The 21,945-nt window shown below is 38.9% G+C and overlaps 2 protein-coding genes across 5 annotated transcripts in view; one reads left to right on the top strand and one right to left on the bottom strand.

Annotated features, from left to right (window-relative positions):
* BORA (BORA aurora kinase A activator) overlaps positions 1-8,066 on the bottom strand; it is a 27,601-nt gene extending 19,535 nt beyond the window's left edge. The window contains exons 1-5 of one of the 4 annotated variants that reach the window (XM_012184756.5): positions 7,389-7,482; positions 6,757-6,898; positions 5,945-6,109; positions 4,121-4,227; positions 1,788-1,833 (exon numbers count right to left, since the gene is read on the bottom strand). In XM_012184756.5, the coding sequence (XP_012040146.1) occupies positions 1,788-1,833; positions 4,121-4,227; positions 5,945-6,094 (303 nt within the window). In that variant the 5' untranslated portion in view covers positions 6,095-6,109; positions 6,757-6,898; positions 7,389-7,482. Of the gene's footprint in view, positions 1-1,787; positions 1,834-4,120; positions 4,228-5,944; positions 6,110-6,756; positions 6,899-7,355; positions 7,483-7,901 lie in introns of those variants that run through there. The other 3 variants (XM_042254941.1, XM_042254942.2, XM_004012182.6) reach the window with 3 other exon arrangements.
* On the top strand, positions 7,760-21,945 carry MZT1 (mitotic spindle organizing protein 1). The gene is made up of 3 exons (XM_027973693.2): positions 7,760-7,875; positions 12,608-12,753; positions 20,158-21,945. The coding sequence occupies exons 1-3, from the start codon at positions 7,803-7,805 to the stop codon at positions 20,179-20,181; spliced, it is 243 nt and encodes an 80-aa protein (XP_027829494.1). The 5' UTR covers positions 7,760-7,802; the 3' UTR covers positions 20,182-21,945.

The following is a 21,945-nucleotide window of genomic DNA, read 5'->3' as shown; positions in this document are numbered from 1 at the left end:
TGTTCTTTGGAAGGAATGATGCTAAAGCTGAAACTCCAGTACTTTGGCCACCTCATGTGAAGAGTTGACTCATTGGAAAAGACTCTGATGCTGGGAGGGATTGGGGGCAGGAGGGGAAGGGGACGACAGGGGATGAGATGGCTGGACGGCATCACTGACTCGATGGACGTGAGTTTGAGTGAACTCCGGGAGTTGGTGATGGACAGGGAGGCCTGGCGTGCTACAATTCATGGGGTCGCAAAGAGTTGGACAAGACTGAGCGACTGAACTGAACTGATACCAAAATTGAAAACACAAACCCTCTGATTTAGCGAGTCCATAAAGATATACGTACAAGTGTGTTCATTGCAGAAAAACACTGAACACAACCTACACATCTGTCAGTGGGGCTGGATTTGATTATGATACATTCATACAATGGAATACTATGCTATTTACTAAAAATCACTATGTGCTGATAATCAAAAATAAAATCTAAGCGATTATTAAGCAGAAAAAGAAAGAGGCAATAGAGTATCAGAATGATGATCCTATTTATGTGCAATTATTTAAAGGACATGAACTATTATATACACAAAATGAATCTGAGAGTATACTTAAGAAATGTTAATAGCAATTACTTTCAAGGAGTAGGACAGGGAATGAGAGGCTCTTTGTTTTAATTTTATGTTTTTATTTTTGCAGTTTGGATTTTTCTGTTTTTACTATATGCATGTATTTACTGTATGTCACATATATAAACATGAATTGAATTTGCTACTGATACATTAACTTCTGCTACATTAGCCATAGTCTTCACTCTGAATTAATTTTCTTAAGTTTTTTCTTAAATTTCCCTTTAAAATTAAGTTGAGAATTTGAAAGAGGAAGCATATTTCCCAAAATGTTGGGAAATGGGGAAGAGTCTGAGAACATTCAACTGGAGAGGAATCAGGTGACTGGATTAGAATGAAAATGTTGAAATTATTAGATAGATTAACAAGTAGATAATATTTAGCAGGAGTAAAGCTTATGAAACTGTTTCCTAAGAAACAGGCTATATCTGAAATATGGGGCTCACTGAATCTCAGAACATGCCATAGCTCAAGTCTTTTGGGGTGTAGAAGAATCAGGCATAGCTAACGAACAGAAGAGGGCAGAGGAAGACTAGTAAGGGGAAAAGGAAGGACAAAAAACGCTGTCACGGCCTGAAGACTTTCTGAAAAATAACTAAGACAGACAACCTTTACACTCTAAAGGATTTTAGCAAAAAAAGGAAAGCAAAAAGTGAAATGCTTAGTTTATTAGCTTTATAAAAACACAAAAAACTATCTTGTGATATACTTTTTCTATTTAACAGTATACTATATTTCATGAAATATATTCAGCGTCTTAAAAATTCAAAGAATTAACAAGAACAAAAAATAAAACCATTCCTGAGGCCAGGCACGATTTTCAAGGCTTGAAAATATCCAGCTTTCTCTACTCCCACTTGAAACAATGGTCCGTGTTCATCAAAGGCACAAGAAGACAAACTATGCTAGGTCCTGAGAAGGAAGAGATGAATTTTGACCAGAAAAGAACTCAGTCTTGGAGGAGAAAAGCATTAAACCGATTATTACAATGAAAGACGCTGGATCAGCTCAAAAACACTAGTCTTAGGGGAGCTCCGAGGGATACTGGGAAGGGACAGGCTTGGGGAAGCTGAGACAGGAAAGAATGTGAAGGAAGTCTTCCTCTCTTAGAGGTGCTGTGCACGCAGAATTGATGCTTAACTGGCTTCACCATCAGTAATAGTTTCAAGTTACCTCTTCAATGGCTTTTTGTCTTTTGTCTTCCACATCTTTATCTATTCTACGCAGAGATAAAAAAGAAAAATAACCATACCATTACTTCAGCAGACTGAACATTTAAAATAATAACCTTTCAAAGAAATAGTTTTCTTCCATGTTAGAAACTGGCAAATGTTAAGCTCATTTTGAAAGAAAAATTGGGATCTTATCACATTTTGTAAATGACAGTATTTGGAGAGTCAGCCTTGTGCTATTAGCCTTACCTGCCCCCCCGTTTCCATTCACAGTTTGAATGGAATATTTTCTAGTACAAGGCTTACATGGATACAATTTTTAAATTACTATTAACAACAGAAATAAAATAATTTGAATAAACTGTGCCCTTTAATCACAATTTAAGAAGTATGTCATGCCACAGAAATCTAAAAACTGTCCCAATTCCTTTTCTTCTATTATAGCAAAATTATCATAGTTGTAGTTCTGGAATCAATTCTTACTCTTGACATAAATGAAAAAAAGACTATCATCCTTACAGTTCTAAATAAATTGGCAAAATTATTAATTCTGAAATTAAATATCAACACTATAAAATTTGAAATATAAAACTTGTCCGAACGAATTTTTTCCCACTTTGATAGAATATGCAATTACAGAACCACAAATTTATTACTTATAGATTTAATATTGCTAGGTCTCAAGGACAAGGCATATACTTGCCAAGGACTCAGCAGTTAGCCTTGAAGGACCACTTCCCTAATCTTTTCCCAGAGAAAGTATTTGCTATCATGAATAACTATGTAAGACACCTTTTTCTCTCTAAATTTTTTTAATCTAATTTGTACCTTAACAAAGCTTATAATAACGTTCAGTTCAGTCGCTCAGTCGTGTCCGACTCTTTGCGACCCCATGACTTGCAGCACACCAGGCCTCCCTGTCCATCACCAACTCCAGGAGTTCACTCAAACTCATGTCCATCGAGTCAGTGATGCCATCTAGCCATCTCATCCTCTTTCGTCCCCTTCTCCTCCTGCCCCCAATGTACATGTATTAAAAATTAAAATCAAGTGGATTTATAAATACAGGAATTGTGAGAAAATACACAACAGTTAGAATCCACATATCTCCATTTGAACAGCCATTATGAGACTTCTAACTCAGTGCTCTTCCTCTTATCGTGGACATCATCGAGATCTCAGTGCATAAAAACAGTGTACAATATTAGTAAGGTCTGATCTAGCAATACTGAATTCAGAAACCTACTGCTGCTTCATCAGAGGACTTCAACAACCTGGGATACGCAGGTGATGGTTGGAAGCAGTGAAAATCAGTTTGGCCAAATATTGTAGAGTTGGATGACAGGAGGGTCTGAGAAGTCATACAGGGCAGGGTGTCCTAACCAATACACCAGCATAACACATACACTGTTCAGTATGATTGGTGTGCCCTGAACAGACCCTTGGCGGGCAAGGAAGGGAAGCACTCTCGGGACTCTTCATCTCCAATATGGATAGACTCATTTCTTTACACCAGGATACCCTGCATTTCTCATTTTTTAGAGAACTGCAGTTCTCATACGTAGCATGGCATGAAAAAGGTGGGAAGCTCTGAAACAGGGAACTTGGGTTAGTGAGGAAGAGGCACTGGAAGCCTGTGCTTATTTCTAAGAATGAATCAACATGTTTTAAGAGTATACTCACTATCCTCGGTAGAAACCATAACCATTTACTGAATTACATGAGTTAAATTAAAATCAGCGCCTTTTCCCCTCTTCTGTGTTACAGGTCTATTTACTGAAATACACCAAGAGTCTTTTCATAAACCTGCTCAGATAATACCTGGTTTACTAGTATAGAAATGTTGTTTCACAACTTGTTGAGTCTAAAGGGCAGGAATAACTTCCTGTACCGCTTCAGTGTCCCCTACAGGGCTCTATAAATTTCTCTTGGCTGTTCACGTTTCAACATACTGAAGAGAGGAGGCAAAATAAGACATATGGTTTGCGTACCACAAAAAATTCATCTCATTTGTGACACATTTGCTTTTTGATATACTTTTCACTTTCCCTATCAAAGGTATCATCTAGTGTTAAGTAAAATCCTTTTACATTCTATCCCCATTCTAGTCCCTTTCTTTAGCACTTTGGATGAGCATTAATTACAAGGGGATGGTCACCAAGCTACCAAGTCAAGAGAAGAAGGGGTACAACAGCAGGACAAATATTTGCAAGAGCATCTCAACACGTGTACATCTTTGTGTGATTAAATTCTAAAATTAAAGGGAAAAGAATTATTCATTACCTTGGACTGATAACACGTTATTACACTTAAGAGCAAGAAAGAAAAACTTACCGAGAACGGCTTAGGTATAAAGCTTGACGATGAATGTCCTCTGGGTCTATTTCTACAGGATTTATTACAGCTAGTTGATCAATAGACCATCTAAATTCCCCTGGAGTCTTAACAAAAGAAAGTGATCTTATGAGCAAAAGCATATAACAGTGCATCAAAATGCTAACTTCAAATGTCAGCTTCAAAAACAATGTGAATGGTTATAATATAAAAAATCTTACAGATATTTGACTTTATCACTAAATTAAAAGGCAAATGGTAAGCAGATCACACTAAATCAACTGACCTGACATTCCATCTGGGTGACTGCTGAAATTACATAATAATAGAAAAATCACAGCATATTAAAGGTATAGAAATTCCACAAATAATTCTCATCAGTGATGCAAAACACAAAATAAAACTAAAAATCTCTTAGAGTTATCAAAAGCCTTTACTTTCACCAGGAATGAATTGAAATTATACAAAGTCCTAACTAAAAAATATCTGCAAAAGCTCATAAAATACGCAATAAATAATTATGAGTGGTAACCAGTGCTGCTTTTCTGTATTCAACTATCCAATAAACCAAAAGTTTATTTTTGTAACTCTACAATTAGAATTTGTAAACCAAACCAAATTCTAATTGGTAAATTTGGAATATATTTTTGAAAAATCAGGCTTAAAAATCCAAGATGTCTGTCATGCATTCTTGCTTTGAGGATTAAGTTGCAGTCATTTTGTTATTTTTATTAAGATTAACTAAAACTGAATACCATTCAATTTAAAATCATGAGGTCACATAATGACTCAATAGAAAGTGTATAACTGTAAAACTTTCCTCTAGTGCATAACTAGCTGCATGTAGATATGCACGTGTAGCTAGCATCAAAAGCCACACAGTTTGCAGTTTTCTAGATAATTTGCTAAATCAGAAGATCAAACTTCAAAAGAACTTCTCCATTGTAGTCAATTACAGTAAAAAGAAGCTAAAGAGAGGAAGCCTTCCCTAATATGTTAAAGAGACTATTTCCCTCCATATCAGCCTTCTGTTATAGCACATTACATACTCTCTTGAGGTTGCCAGTTTAGCCTTGTCTATCTCATTAGAGTACAGGTTGACTTGTTTTCAAACAATCTGCAAGCTAAGAATGGGTGACAAAAATCCAAAATAATATTAGCATCTCACATGTGAAGATTATAAATGAAATTCAAATTTCAGTGTCCATAAATAAAGCTCTACTGCAACACAGCCACATTTACTGTTAATATACTACCAATGGCTGCTTCTATAATACAAGGCAGAGGTGAGTAACTGTAACAGCAACCAGATAATTTGCAAAGCCTAAAATATTTACTATCTGGCCCTTAACAGAAAAAGTTTGCTGACCCCTGGTACAGAGTACAAGCTCTCTGAGAATTAGTGTTTTATGACTCTGACTTGTTCGAGATGTAACCTCTGCAGGAAAGAACTGTACCTGACACATACCATTCAAATAAAATGTGCTGAATACCTGAAAATAATTAGACGAAATAGTTTCTTCTCTATTATGGTATTAGTACTTAGACCATCAACATAGTAACTAGTGGCACCCACAGCTGTGAGAAACATGCTAACTAAAAAAAAGCAAGTTGAAAGCTAAGCCTGGGTGGCAAAAATCCAAAAGAATATTAGTATAGCTAGTATATATAATATTAGTATAATTAGCTAAGTCATTTTTAGTCCAGTCACTATATTATAAAAACCAATAACCATTAGAATTAAAAAGTGCACTCCAGTTTACCGCTTGTAAAGAAAGACTGACATTTAAAGTTATTCGGAAAAAGTAGTCGAGACTAACTTACCGGTAATTTTGTCGATTTAAAAACAGGACTGGAGACAGTTTGTTCATGGAGATTAGAATAATCACCAGGACTTTCAAAAGGATTTAAAATAGGAATCCTTCCTGGAGTTTCAGGTGTTATTTGCATTTTTGATTCTTTGACATCTCCCATAGCACAGAGGAAAAACTAAAAAGAAGTCATAAGTATATATAATAAAAGTACAAAGTTCCACAGACATTCATTTTGACAACTAAAGTGTATTCAACAAAGGTTGTTGTTGTTTAGCATCCAGGTGGAGTCCAACTTTTTGCGACCCCATGGAGTATAGCCCACCAGGCTCCTCTGTTCATGGGATTTCCCAGGCAAGAATGCTGGAGTGGGTTGCCATTTCCTTCTCCAGGGGATCTCCCCCATCTAGGGATCGAATGCACGACGCTTGCCATTGGCAAGCGGATTCTTTACTGCTGAACCACCAGGGAAGCCCCATTACCAAACATACATTTCACAAAAAGAATTAACTCAAAACTTAAGCTCCTGGGGCTTTTTTGTAGTTTACACAAGTGTGATGCTCTAAATAATCTTGAAAGCTAGAAGGGTAGGTAAAGTATTAGTGACAGAATTTTGCAGGAGAATTAACAAGCTCAGAGAAGTCAACTGGTTTGTAAGTAGCACTCAACCGAATGTGAATGAGGTGAGTTCCCCCTTCGGGACAACTAAACGTTCTAATAGGCACAAAACCTTTTCCTGCTAAAGAACAGTGGACCTACAGCTTTTTATTATCTCAAGTCTGTAAACAAACACTTTGTACGTAATTCCAACAGCCCAGCAATTACCCAGCAAACTGCAGTTACTAAACAGTTATTTATAGCATCACCAACTCAATGGACATGAGTTTGAGCAAACTCCAGGAGATGATGAAAGACAGGGAAGCCTGGCGTGCTGCAGTCCACGGGGGTCCCAAAGGGTCGGAAAAGCCTGAGCGACAGAACAACAGTAGCAAATAAGAGACGAGGAAAACTCTGGTCCCTTTGTACATAGGTGCCTGTCTTGCACTTTAGCCCCCATCAGAAAAGAAATGACTGATTAGGGCTACGAAATTAACCGCTTTGGGTTGCCTCGTCTCAAACACCCTTAGCCTTTGGCTAAGACCCCCACCCTCCCACGATGGAAGCGAGACTACATTATTTCCCGTTAAGGTGAGGGGCAGTACAACTAGAGAAAAGAACCCACTCCATGGAAGGCTGATGTGTAGCTAGCTTCCTCGGATGACAGGCAAAGGAGAACACTGACGCCAGTGTCATTCCCATCCCTACTCGATCACTCTTCTCTGGGGCCCCCTCTTCCACACCCACTCCCCGGTAGCTCTCATTCATTCCCAGGCGAGCGTGCAGCTGATTCAGAGCCGGGCAAAGGGAGTTCTCCAACTCGAGACAGGAGGAAAGGCCAGGAATCACAAAGAACATACCTAGTTGTGTATATAAAAAGGAAGCCCCCCCAAAGCGACTCCAGGGCGCTCCCGACGGTGCCGGGTAAGCTCCCACGACAGGCACAGACTCTTTAACTCCCCGCTTCCGCGCTGTCTCAGGCCAACCAGCGCACGGGCCTTGTGCGCGACTGGCCAATGACGTCGTACCGCTGTCCGCGAACCAGCCAATCGCAGCGAGGCCGCGTAGTAAATTCGAATGGCAACTCCTCGCTTCGCGTTCTGCCCAGAGTATCGCGGCTCCAAATTCAAATCAACGCAGCCTCACGCTGGCGAACAGCGCGAGAGGCGGGGCCTGCCGGCGTGAGCCCGGAACGCGCGGTGTGATTGCCCAGGAGAAAGGAAGGTGCTCCAGTTCCGGGTCAGGCCCTTCGCCCGCCTCCCTCGGCCTCCGCCATGGCTAGCAGCAGTGGCGCCGGGTCGGCGGCAGCGGCAGCGAATCTGAATGCGGTGAGGGAGACCATGGACAGTGAGTGCCCGTTTCGCCCCCTTTACCTTGCCTCTGTTCCCCAGAGCCAAGGCCCTGGGGCGGGGCTGGGCCCACGAGGACTTCAGGTCCACTTCCTGCCCCGCTCGGCATCTTTGGAGATGCTTCTAAGGGACCCTCCAGAGCTGATGGCCCCATCCTTTGAGAGTCGTCTCTCCGTTCCTGCGTAGTTTGTCGCGCGCACGGCGTTGCGGTCTCACGTCAGCCCGGCGCGCGCCTGGTCCCTCCCGCAACGGACCCTGCGCGCCGCCTGTTTCCCGCCTCGAGGGCTTTCTCCCGAGTGCTCATTTCGCGCCCTCTCCCGCGCCCAGTCCCCGCGACCTTCCTCGCGCGAGCTCATGCCACGCCTGGTCCCCGCGCCGGTTCCCCCGCATCCCTTCTCCTGCGCCGGCCTCGCGCGCCTTGCCCACCCCGCGCGCCGCATCCAGTGAGGGGAGCGCCTCCGAAGCGCCCCAGACTGTGAGCTCCTTGCAGACAGTGGCTTCCTGTGTTTGATCACCGCTCCATCCCTCCTTGTACCTTGCGCTGCAGCGGGAGCATGTTAAATACCTACCCCTTGAAGAAACAAGTTGTGCTTTAATCAGAGTTGCCCCCGTTTAGTCCTGGAGCCGGTGATGCCGGTGTCCGGAGACCGTGGGCGTATTTACCTGTTTTGCAGCAGGGAGCACGCAGGTAAAAACTGCCCGCAAGTAATAGAGGAAAAAAGTGTCTTGGAGTTACCCTGTCTTTCCTTTCTTTCTATTGCCGGCTCTGCCACTTTATAGCCCTGGTGTAGGCTTGGACAAGTCGTTTAAACATCTTTGAGCCTGCTTTTTTTTTTTTTACCCCAGTGAAACAAGACTGCTACCTCGTGCTGTGTGAGTGCTAAGTCGCTTCAGTTATGTCCGACTCTTTGCGACCCAATGGACTGTAGCCGGCCAGGCTCATCTGTCCATGGGATTCTTCGCTCAAGAATACTGGAGTGGCTTGGGTTGCCAGGCCCTCTTTCAGGGGATCTTTTCAACGAGGGATCGAACCCAGGTCTCCTGCATTGCAGGCAGATTGTTTACCGTCTGAGCCACCAGGGAAGCCCCCTACTACCTCCTAGGATTATTGTAAACATTTAAATAAGATAACCTGATAAAGGTATCTCGAAGGTGACCATTAACAGGTAGTTCTTGCACTGTTTTTGTGTATAAACATCATTCCGCGACCCCTTTTGTTGTCCCCATTTTATTTGCCTGCATCTGTATATGTGTGTTTGATAGATGTTAAGTTTTGCTTTTTTGCGTTTTCCAAGGGATACCCACATGAACTGCTGTCTCTTTCAAACCGTGAAATTCTCATTAAGCAGTGTCAGCCTTCATGTCCTATCTCTGGCTCTTTCACTATAGGCTCCACTTCCTATTAGAGCTCCTTCTTTATGAGGACTTGTGATAAAGCTTATGATTTTCTTTGCACTCGCTGCTGCTTCGCTTTTCAAAGAATTTTTTTTTATTAAGAGTCTTTGCTTCTAATATTTTACTCAGTGTCTGCTTTTGTCTTTTTCTGAAAAATGGAATTTTGTTAATACCATATTCAGCCTATTTTCCCATCCTTCTTGAAATAGCAGAACTTATTAGTTTTATTTTGTAAGTGGATTTGTGTACATAGAGACTAGTGTACACCATTATTGTCTTACATCTTTGCTTGGAAGCCAATGTGGTTTCTGAACAGTGTGAAGTGTATTTGAGGCCTGACTTCTAGTCAGTTTTCTTATATTAACTGTTCCTTATTATATGGGCACAGGATTCCATTTGAATAGAAAGCCCACATTTTCTCTCTGATGAAACTACTGATACAGAAATGAGAACTGATTGTTTTTAATTGGCTGCATCATCAAGGTTTTCACAGACAGAACTGCAGATTATAGTGTTAGAATATGAAAAAGTGAAGAAAGACCAGATTATTTTTTCTCAACCAACACTGGCGGAGAGAGTGTGCAAAGTAGAGAACACTGCTCCTCTATACACAGTGTGTCCCCAAATCAGAAGGTAAAAAGGAAAGCCCCAGGTTGGCAGTGTATCAACATGTGTTAAATGTGGCAGTTAGGTCCTGTCATGTCCATTGGAACTAGCTGCTATCATGCCATGCATGCATGATCAATCACTCAGGCATGTCCGACTCTTTGCCATTCCACGAACTGTAGCCTTCTAGACTTGTCTCTCCGTGGGATTTCCCAGGCAAGAATAATGAAGTGGGTTGCCATTTCCTCCAAGGGATCTTCCCAACCCAGGGATCAAACTGACATCTCCTGAATCATAATTGAGTCCAAAACAGTCAGTCAAAATGTGTAGTTTTGCAAAGTTAATGAAATATTTTCCAGGCTGTCTCTAATGATTGAGGCACAAAGGGAAACATAGGGACACTTTCACTGTTAAGAATTGACCACACACTCAACTGAAAAAGTCCTCAATGCAGTCCTTTAATAATCCCACCTTTCTCCACTCGCATTGCCAGAAATAGAACTTTAACTTGCCCAAGGAACTGGGCTGACCTACATAAGCCAATGCAGGAGACATGGGTTTGATCCCTGGGTCAGGAAGATCCCTGGAGAAGGAAATGGCAACCCACTCCAGTATTCTTGCCTGGGAAATCCCATGGACAGAGGAGTCTGGCGGGCTACAGTCAATGGGGTTGCAAAAGAGTAAGACATGACTTAGCCTTAGCGACAGTAACAACAAATTATGTTTTTGGCAATGGTGATTAAAATTTCCTTCTTCCCTACTTGAGGCTTCAGTGTGATACAGTTGTTCCTCAGTATTTGCCGGGAAATTGGGTTCAAGGCACCCTCACCCACCCACCCATACCACAATCTGTGGGTGCTCAAGTCTGTCATATAAAATGGCTAAGTGTTTGCATATAACCCACATTCATCCTCTTGTATAGGGGCTTCTCAGGTGACTGAGTGGTAAAGAATCTGCCTGCCAAGAATTTTTTTTCCCAAATATTTTCAATACACAGTTGACTTGTATCAAGTTGTAAACTAGCAAAAGAAGTAAAGAGAGTCCACAGTGTGCAAGGCAGTGTTGGTGAAGCAAACATATAGCCCATGCTCCCACCATCAATCCCCTTGCTTTCTCATGTGAGGTCTCCCCTACCTCTATCCTTCACTAAGCTTCTTCAGTTCTTCACTCATCTCAGACTTGACCTTTTGTATTAATCTCTCCTGTCCATGCCACCTACCAGTCTCTGCATAATTGCAATAACTTATCTGGACTCCTTCTCCCCAGGTCTTACACTGGGAAGAACTTGGTAAATGAGACTGAAAGGCTCATGTAAAGACAGTGTAATTATGGTTGTGAAATGTGAGATGAGCCAGACAGGAGAATATACTAAGGCCCTATTGAAGATTTGAGAACTCTTGGAAGCTACTACATTTAAAACAGGAATATGACAAGATCAGATATTCTTTTTTTTTTTTTTTTAAGATTTTGCCTTCAAGGCTGCAGTGCAGTGGCAGGATGGGAGTAACTGAGGCAAAACCCAGCAGATACCTTGAGTTGAGCAGGAGTTTAGGGTCCAGGGAGACCAAGGCAGGCAGAGTTTTTAAGACAGAGTACCTGAGAGGAAAGAGCCTGCACCTAGAGAGAATTCTGGAGGTCCATGGAATGTTCTCCCTCAGGTATTCAGCATGGCATTGATCAGTGTGCAAGGAAAGTACCCCAAAAAGATACCAAAGGATCAAACTGTTTCTAGATAACTATATCTCATGACAAAGCTTGAGAATATGTATAGAAATACAAAACTGTCAAACACCCAGCACAGTAAAATTCACAATGTCTGGCATCCAGTCAGAAATTATTAGGTATGCAAAAACAGAAGAATGTGACTGATGATAAGAAAATTTTAATCTGTTAAAAAACTGATCCTCAGTTGATACAGATGTTAGGATTAGCAGGTGAAAACATTAGAACGGTACTCCATGTGTTCAGGTTAAGTATAGGAATGGAAGAGAGGTTTTTTTTTTTTTTAAACAAATTGAACTTCTCAAGATGAAAATGAATATGAAGTATGAAAAAGTGGAACAGGCCCATATCACAAAAATCATGAATATTATGAAAGTTTTCAAAAGGACTTAGACTGAAATTAAAGGTGGCTTAGTATTGTTCATTTGTCTGTTCATCCCAAAATAAAGTGTTATTTTCATACAGCTCATATCAAAATCCAAATGGTATATTACTGACTAAGCAGTTCCACTTCTAGGAATTTATTCTGATAAAATTAAGTTCCTATGTACAGATATTTGTCATGGTATTATTTTCATCAGGGAAACAGGAGACCCACATAACAAAATAGAGCAGTTAAGTAATATATGTTATTTCCTTAAAATGGAATATTACATGAATGATTAAATTACATTGTAAGAGAATGCTAAAAAGTGGGAAAATGTTCGGAATAATCTGGACTATGGTATGTGAATTTTAGATAGATACTAAATGAGTAGTAGAATATAAACCAAGATATAGAAAAGTTATGTGGAGGGAGGTTGTAATTTATTTGTAAGTTTCTAGAGCTAAGTAAGGGCAGTATTACATGCCGGTTTTCCAGTATTACATCCCGGTTTCCAAATCTAGGAATGCTGTGCTGTTCTTTGGTGTTATACAACATTATATGAATTAAAAACAGAGGTATTCACGTGCATTTTTTAAATGTTACAAGATTTTATTCTTAAAATTTTCTTGTCTTTTTCCAGTCCTACTTGAGATTTCAAGAATTTTGAATACTGGATTAGATATGGAAACTCTGTCTATATGTGTGCGGCTTTGTGAACAAGGAATTAACCCAGAAGCTTTATCATCAGTTATTAAGGAACTTCGCAAGGCCACAGAAGCCTTAAAGGTAGAGATTCATATGTTCACTCACTCTGAATGAAAATGCTTTTGTTTAGAAAACAATTAATGCTGAAATTTTATGTGAATAATTCTAAACAAGGTTAAACTAACATCTGTCATCAGGAGAAATTCTGAAGGCCGGGATCTTAGTAGTGTATGTTCAGATCACAAAATACTCTATCTGAACCATGTTGTCTTTTTGTAAAATTATCTCTGATTATGTTTAGAATTCTGCTTGTGTTGGGGGTGATATTGTTTCTGCCCCCCTCCCCCAAAGATATGCTTAAGTGTGCAACACCTGTGAATATACCATGTTTGGAAATAGTGTATCTGTAGGTATAATCAAATTGCCATGAGATCATAATGGGTTAATGACCAGTGTCCTTATAAAGACAAGAGAAATTTGGACACAGATATACAAAGCACATACCCTGTGAGGACACAGAGGGGATGCTCTGTGATGACAGAGACAGAGATTGGAGTGATGGTGTTTACAAGACAAAGAAGGCCAAGGATTGTTGGCAGCCACCAGAAGGTAAGAGGCAAGGAAGGATACTCTGCTAGAGCCTTCAGAGGACTTCTGCCTCCAGAACTATTAGAGAATAATTTTGTGTTGTAAGCTACCCAATTGATGGTACATGTTTATTGCAACCCTAGAAATCTAATTTAGGTTTACTATTGGAAAGTGGAGTGCTGCTATAAGAAATACATAAAAATGTGGATGTGACTTTGGAATTGGGTAATAGGTAGAGGTTGGAAAGTTTTAGGGTGCTTGATAATAAAAGCCTGGATGGCCTTAAAGATTTGGTAGAATGATAGACATTAAAGGTGATTCTAGTGAGAGCTCAGAACGAAAAGAGCATCAGTCATCTCAGAGAATATGTCTATCATTATGAATAGAATCTTGTTAGAAATATGAACGTGAAAGGTGCCTGTCTGAGGTCTCAGACAGAAATGAACAACCTCGGGTGTTGGACCCTGGAGGAAAGGCCATCCTCGGTATAAAGAGCACTCAGCTGAATTATATTCTGCTGTTGGAAGGAAAATAAAACTTGTAAGCAATAACTTGGGTATTTAGCTAAGGAAATTTCCAAAGCATGGAAAGTAGGGCCTGGTTTCTCCTTGCTGCTTATGGTAAAATGTAAGGGGAATAGGAAATTGAGGAAGGAATAAGTAAAAAGAAACCAGCGCTCACTTTGGGAAGCTCTCAGCCTACCCAGATAGATCTCTGGAAAGAAGGCTGAGAGTGTAGCTAGATAACCTTTTGGTGAAGAGATTAGGTTGTGTGATTCAGATACAGTGAACATCTCAGTACAAAATCAGGCTAGCTTGACTTAAAGGGATGAAGAAAGGCTGTCATACTTCTGGGGTTCTGTAGGCGGCTGATGGAGCTGTTAGTGTGTGCACATCCTTGAAGGAAAGGGAAGAGTAGTCCAGAGGCCAAGAACTGCTGAGGCCAGATGGGCTGTGTTGCCAGCGTGGACCCAGAGGACCACCTTTTTTCAAATTCGCATCAACCACCTTTTAATTGCTGAGATTGCAAACAGTAAAGGTGTTGTGTTCCCTTTCTTGTTTGCACACACTCCTATTTAAAATCTCACATGATGTTATTTCCATATTTATGTAACACTCATATTGAGTGTTAAACTCATTAAACTCACATGAACATTTTGGAGAAGGCAATGGCACCCCACTCCAGTACTCTTGCCTGGAAAATCCCAAGGGCAGAAGAGCCTGGTGGGCTGCAGTCCATGGGGTTGCGAAGAGTCAGACACGACTGAGTGACTTCACTTTCCTTTTCACTTTCATGCATTGGAGAAGGAAATGGCAGCCCACTCCAGTGTTCTTGCCTGGAGAATCCCAGGGACGGCGGAGCCTGTTGGGCTACCATCTATGGGTTCGCAGAGTCAGACATGACTGAAGCGACTTAGCAGCAGCAGCATATGAACACTTAAGTTAGTCCTTCTTAAAACTTGTCCAAGGATGAAGTAACTTATCCTCTACCCTTTTGTCTTTCCTTTGAGGAGACATGCAGTTTACCCATCTCAGATTAAGTTACTCTCTGATAAATTCAAATAATCTGGGTCATTGGTTTTGTGCTTTTTAAAACTTTTTTTTTTTTTATTAAATCTAACACCAAGAGGTAAACAAGGCACATTTACAGAGCAAAAATGTATCATAAGTACAATTCTCATTGTCAGCACCCTAGAAGTTCCCTTATGCTCTCCTATCACTAACCTCTCTTTCCTGCTCCCCATTCCAATAACTACTCTCCTAATTTTTATGATAGAGACTTTAACATTTTCACTGACTAAGCATGGATCTCTAAACACCAGTTTAATTTTGTGAAAAAATTTTTAACTTGCTGTGAGATTTTACAGCACAGTTTCTTTTTTCCACTGAGTTCTTTCATCTGACATTGTTTTTGTGAGGTTCATTTCTGTTGTATGCAGCTGTAGTGCATTCCTTTTCACTGTAATAATCATGTTTCATACAAATGTAGTACTTTTATTTATCCTTCCTACTATGAATGGGTATTAGGTTGCTCCCTGTCCAGAGCTATCATGAACATGCTGCTCTGAGCTTAGTTGTCTGTGTCTTCTGATACATGTATGTGGGCATTTCTGTTGAGTGTGTATCTAGAACTAGAATTGCTGAATCATAGCTTCTGTGTATCTTCAACTTGAGGAATTAAGGCCAGACTTTACTACAGTGGTTATATGAATTTGTATTCCCACCAGCAGCAAATGAATTTCCCTTGCTTCTCATCTTTCTCTATACTTATTATTGTGAGTGTTCTTTAATTTTAGTCATTCTGGTAAGTGTGTTTGGACTTCTCCTTGTGTATTAGCATTTCTGTGAGTACCAGTGAGATCAAATGAATTTGGGGGGGAGGCATTTTCTTTTGTGAAATATCTTTTCATGTAGTTTGCCCATTTTTCTGGGTTATCTGTCCTATTCTTCTTTGTGGGTAGTCTTTGCTTAAATATTTTGGAAATGAACTTTTGTCAGATATACATGTAAGGCTTCTAATCAGAATTTTTAAGTAATTATGAAAACTATTCAAATTTTATATTTCTTTTTTAAATGTATTTTTAATTGGAGGATAATTTCTTTACAGTTGTGTAATAAACACAATTTACAATTGTGTAGGCTGGTTGGATGGCATCACCAACTCGATGGACATGGGTTTGGGTAAGCTCCGGGAGTTGATGATGGACAGGGAGGCCTGGCGTGCTGCGGTTCATGAGATCACCAAGAGTTGGACATAACTGAGCGACTGAACTGAGGCTTCTGCCATGCAAAGCTTGAATCAGCCACAAATACACACAAGTCCCCTTCCTCTTGAACCACCCACCCACCTCCCATCCCATCACAGAGCACCAAGTTAAGCTCCCTGTGTTGTCTAGCAACTTATATTCCTTTTTTTAACTCAATAACTGTTGCTTTCATATGAGAGAAAGAAAAATAACTACATAATACAGTAAGAATAGCTAGTATTTACTCTGCTTTTGCTAAACTCTGCACTGAGGACTCTCGCTGCATTGTTTCCTTTATAGTCAATGCACGGATGTTTACTGTGACGACTAGTAAGAGTTTACCCCTAAGGAAACTGAAGCTTTGGTGCTAACTCACTTCTCCCAAGACTTCCAGTTCAGTGGTTGAGCTAGGATTTGAGCTCAGACCTTCTGACGTCAGGGTTGTTAACTGCTAAGTTTCTGCCTACAGTAAGTTCTAAAAAATATCTGAGCCTGCTATTTAAAAAAGCAGGAAATGATTAGAACCAAACCAGTGGACTGGAGCCCAAGTACCTTCCCTGGCTTAATACTGTCTCATAACCCTGTTTTTAAAAATAACAGGTATCATAGCCTATTATTAGTAAATTTCTGAAATTTCAGTGGAAGAGAATTTACTTAATATACATCTTCCACAACCACAAAAATTTTTATTCAGCTATGCGGAGTTTGAAAGAGAATAAGAAGGCAGAATAGCAAGAGATTTTTGTATTAATGCAGATTGACTGATGTGAAGGAACTGGAGACAAGAAACCTAGCTGGACAGGTAGGGGGCAGATAACATAGCTTCTTAGAATAAAAACCAAGGTATTAGGAGATTCAGAAGTGCCTGTTTAACATAACTTTTTCAGCTTTGATGTCCTGGTTATTCCACATCCAGTGGATTTTAATGAACTCTGAAGGCAAAGTCAATGCAGTAACTCCCCTACATAGCAAACTTTCAAGTTGTGAACGTCAGGTGTGAGTGAAATTGCAGCTTGCCCTCTGCCTCCTATTGCTGACCATCCTTCAGCTCTACCATCTCGCACATCCTCTCCCTCACCATTAGTAATTCTTCTTGCCTGTCTACTCAATGCCATTCCCTATATGCCAGCCATTGTCTTATACTTTGCACGGTACCGCACTGTTAGATTCAAAATGTTTCTTTATTTTTTGTGTCTGTTTTTTATGTATTATTTGTGTGAAAAGTATTATAAACCTAAAATACAGTTATACAGTTATAATAATACTATTATAAACCTATAGTACAGTACCATATTGTGTCGGTTAGGTACCTAGGCTAACTTTGTTGGACTTATGAACAAATTGGACACTCTCAGAAAAGAACTCATTTCCATGTAGGGGACTTACTACAATTAAGTTGAACAAAAATCAGAAAGTGTTGCCCATTTGAATGGAAAATCAGTCTCATACACCCACAAAGCCTCTTAAAACACATTTCTCCCATAATCTAAAATTGGTATACCTGACTCTTTCTAAAACTAGGTAGGGGAAGAGATCGTGAAAAGTTTCCAGTAAAGAAGAAATGTTCATTAGAACTTTTTCTTGAAAGTAATGTTTGAAATCTATTTAAGTTGTATAAAAGTAATACATGTTGGTAATTTTTAAATATTTAGATCAGAAAATACAAAGAAGGAAACAAAAATCATTCAAGATCACCAGTAGATAACCCCTGATAATATTTGGTTAACATCATTCTAGCTGGTCTCATGCTACTTTGAAAATAAAAATATTATAGTTAATCTCATTGAATTAAAAATGAATAAACTTCCTCAGGTTGATTCTCTGCAGATCAAAGTCTGTTCTCTCCTAACTGCTCCTGCTGGGTCTGGGTTGGGAGCTGGTTGGTTCAGAACTGCACTCAGCCACACCTGTCTTCTCTTGACCGCCTTACCCTGCCCCAGCCTTACTGCCTTAATATGCATAGGTTCTCTCTCTTGTGTGGTTGCTGCTCATGAATTTTTTTCTGCATATTTTTTGTTTATTTCTCTTAGTGTGATAAATAGAGTAAGGAGAAACTCTTCTTGCTGCATTGTATTATCTTTACCTAGAAATCCTAGTGATTAGAATTTAATTATATGGTACTCATCTGTTTTAGACCATGTACAATATAAATCACAGATGTGATGAAATGTTGCAAGGAATTGTTGATCTGAAACATATTTTTTTCTTCTGTTCTTAAATATGAAGAAAATTATAATAATTTTGCTAATTATTTTGTTTTTCTCTTTCAAATCTTTTAGATTTGTATATAGGTGTTGTATTTTATATGTATGCATAAATATGTGTGTGCATATATTATAGTAAAAGCAGCTAGTTGTGTGTCACCCAGATAGATAAATTTCTTAACAGTGGTAGACAGATTGCCTTATGTTTATTTGCTGCAGCATAAGTAGAATTGTTAATCACGTGTATTTATTTTAAAAACAAGACTTTATTTTTATGAATGTTACTTTTATCAACACTGAATTTTTGTGTTGTTTCCTCAAAGCTAGTATTTATGTGTTGGCAGTCATTTATAGATTCTGATTTCAGAAATTGTGGGCAAAACTCATTTTCCCATATTTTCTACTTTCTTGCCATGGTACCTTGAATTATACACTATCGGTGACTTCAAACGCACTAAGCCTTGTGTTTTCTTTTGAAGCTGTCCTGTACTACCAGATACCTCAGAGTATGTGATGTATCTCCTCACTGCAGCATGAGGACACTGGCACTGTAGAATTTGTAGTTGGCAGAGAAATGAGGGATGAAGTAAGTCCCATGTCCCCATCCATCCTCAAAGGAGGGAATAAACTTGGGCAATGGAAAGTTTGGACAGAAGACCTCGGATGTGGGTTTTCCCCAGAACCGCTGTGTATACACTTTTGGAGTCTTTAATGACTGTCTGGAAACTGTTTTGAGTTTCTAGGATGCCATTGCTGTCTTCCTTTCAACTGGAAAGTAGTTCTGCACCCATTTAACATGAATGTGCTACAAGGTTGACGGCTTGCCTAATTCAAATGAAAAGACATATTGCCTTCTATCTTGAAGGGGAACCTCTAAAATTAGTATGAAAATGGGATCAGGTTCTAATTCTTGTGAATAGTAAACCCAAGAAGAGAAAGGTGAACAACCATTATATAGCAAAACATGGGAGGTTTTGTTGACAAGAATGTTTCATACTTAGTTACCTACGACTTTCCAAGTATCTTAAGGAATTTCCTTGAAGGATCTCTGAACTGAATATTAAAAAACAAGTTTTAATTAGGAGGTTGAAATGTAAATGAATTGAGTTTACCATGTACTTTTATTTAAATTCAGTATTTCCATATTTGGCCTTAAGAAATTGCCTATTTAAATCCTATCTTTTAGAAATGCATATAAAATAATTTTCTGATGAATGATAATGGTGTGTGGAAATTTCTACAGAGTAATCAGGGAAAGGGTAATGGATGCTGGTTTAGGTAAAGCTGTGTTAGCCACGAATTCATTATTCCTCTTTTGCCTTTTTTTTTCCTTTGCATTACAGCATAACAGATCTTTTTCATTGTTAATTCCCTTTTTGCACTGTAATGAAACAATACAGAAACAAACTAACAAAGACTGTGGATGAGGACTTCTAAAAGTTAATTTTTCAAGTAGTGCTTGTTATATTTTTACATTAACTGTTATTTAAGATTATGTCGCAGTTTGGACTTCCCATGTGGTGCAGTGGTAAAAACTTCACCTGCCAATGCAGGAGACTCAAGAGACGCAGGTTCAATCCCTGGGTTGAGAAGATCCCCTGGAATGGGAAGTGGCAACCCGCTCCAGTACTCTTGCCTGGAAAATTCCATGGACAGAGGAGCTTGGCGGGCTGCAATCCATGGGCTCACAAAAAGTTGGACACAACTGAGTGACTGAGCACAAACACAATAATTTTCTACTGTTAGCCTAGCAGTCAGTCCAAATGGTAGTTCTAATAATGTCCTGCAAAAAGTGAACGCTTCTGCATTGTGCTGATAAAAGTGCTTTGCTATATGTGGGGGAAGAGTTGTTTGTTAATGACAGTGCAATATTGACAAATTTATTTCCATGGTGTTTTTTTCCCCCCCCATGATTTTGTTTTACTGAATCATACTTTCTTGTTCTAGGCTGCTGAAAATATGACAAGCTGACTTTCTGAAGAAATCCTGATGAGCTATGTCAAGCTGTGTAAGAAGATTGAAGATTGCGTTGTAGTCAAGAACATACAATGAAATCACTGCATGTAGCAATGTGGAAACATTGTCCTTTTTAAAAGAATTATAAAACCATAGCTTTATAAATCAGTGGAAAGTGGCTTACAGAGAAAACTATCAGTTGTGTTTACATCACATCTTTTTTTTTTTCTTTAACCGCTCTAATGCTTTGGCATTGCTGTGTTCATATTTATGTATTCCTAATTTATAGCTCTGATAGCTTTAATTTTCTAAGCAGTCTGTCCATCAGATGTGCACATCTGCTGTGCCTGGGTGAACTATAGTGGAACCCATCAGTAGTAATGTTGTAGTTAAGACTTGTTGACATTTCCATTATAAACTTAAATTTTGAATTGTTTATGCAAAATAACTGTGGATTTATGTTGTATTAGACTGAAAGTTGACAGAATTTCCGCTACCATGTGTGGATTTTTGATTTAGATTCATTATGCATGTCAGAATCTTGTTTTTTGTAAGAACATGGAAAACGTGTTGTCAATCTGCTCTTTAACAAAGAATATTTTCTTTTTTTAAACATGAAGTTGAGTGGCAGTTAATAGTGTGACCCAGATCATATTGATTGAAAAGTAAAACTTTCAGAAAACTTAGATTTTAAAGGTAATGACAGTGCTTAGCTTAGTATTGTCATTTGATTCATTTAAATTTAGGGAAGATATTAATTGAGAATGTTTTTCTAAGTTTTTAATTCATAATGAAACAATTCCAACATGAAAAGTCTTTTTACTTTTGTTAAGTAAAAATAATTTGAGTGCTTACTTAATAAAATACCTTGAGTGGTTATCTAGTAAATCACCAAACAGGTGGTGACATTCGATAAATGTTACTAGTTTCTGAAGGAATAAAGATTTCCAGTCATTAAACAAAAAATAATCACATTTTCTGCATCAGGAATTCTGAATATGCCTTTCTAAGATCATTTTTGTGTGTCGTTATTTTTTACCCTGTAAGTTTTAACTGATTGAAGTGATGGTTCAAAATAAAGTTTAGAAAATTTAGGATAATATGGTTTCTGTTCCTCTAACAGAATCTCCATGAACTATTTTTTCCCAAGACCTACTACAAATTGAATCTGATTTTTTAAGATTGTGTTAGCTTTCCAGTTAAATGATAGTACAAGCAAATACTCTGGTAGCATATTTTGTTCTTCAGACAAACTAAAGTGATTTTAATAAGGCTTAATAATATTTAATGGCAACCTTCTGTTCTGTTTTAAAAATCTGGTCTTTTGACCACATTGACTTTTGAATGGTGCCATCTTTACCAAGTACACTGAACGTCTGTTATAGGGAGAACAGTTTGGGAGACAATAAAGGTTTTGATTACAAGTCATCTATATGATTAAAAAACATTGCAAACACTGCATGTTGTTACTTATATAAAATCAGAAAGAAAACACTCTTGTCAAGCTCCAAAATTTGTATATACTTTTAGGTCATAAGAGTTAATAGTTTTATTTATAACTTTGTAGATTATGTTATTTATGTATGAAACAAAGCAGGAAAATATATTGAGAAGGAGTTCTGTTTACAGAGGACTTAAATGTGTTACATTTCTTAAATGTAAACATGTATTTTCAATGCATACTTAAGTAATACTTAAGAAAACCAAACAAAGTAATCATACAGTTGCATTGTTGTGCATGTTGTCAGTGTCCGAAATAAAACCATTTTGGTGAAATCA

The sequence above is a fragment of the Ovis aries genome, chromosome 10 (genome assembly GCF_016772045.2).
Source record: "Ovis aries strain OAR_USU_Benz2616 breed Rambouillet chromosome 10, ARS-UI_Ramb_v3.0, whole genome shotgun sequence".
NCBI lineage: Eukaryota > Metazoa > Chordata > Mammalia > Artiodactyla > Bovidae > Ovis > Ovis aries.
This window is presented reverse-complemented; position numbering and strand designations above follow the sequence as displayed.

Coding starts and splice junctions, on each gene's coding strand:
- MZT1 (XM_027973693.2), top strand. CDS start 7,803: ATGGCTAGCAGCAGTGGCGCCGGGTCGGCGGCAGCGGCAGCGAATCTG. Junction 7,876..12,607: donor GGTGAGGGAGACCATGGACA/GTGAGTGCCCGT, acceptor GTCTTTTTCCAG/TCCTACTTGAGATTTCAAGA. Junction 12,754..20,157: donor AGGCCACAGAAGCCTTAAAG/GTAGAGATTCAT, acceptor TTCTTGTTCTAG/GCTGCTGAAAATATGACAAG.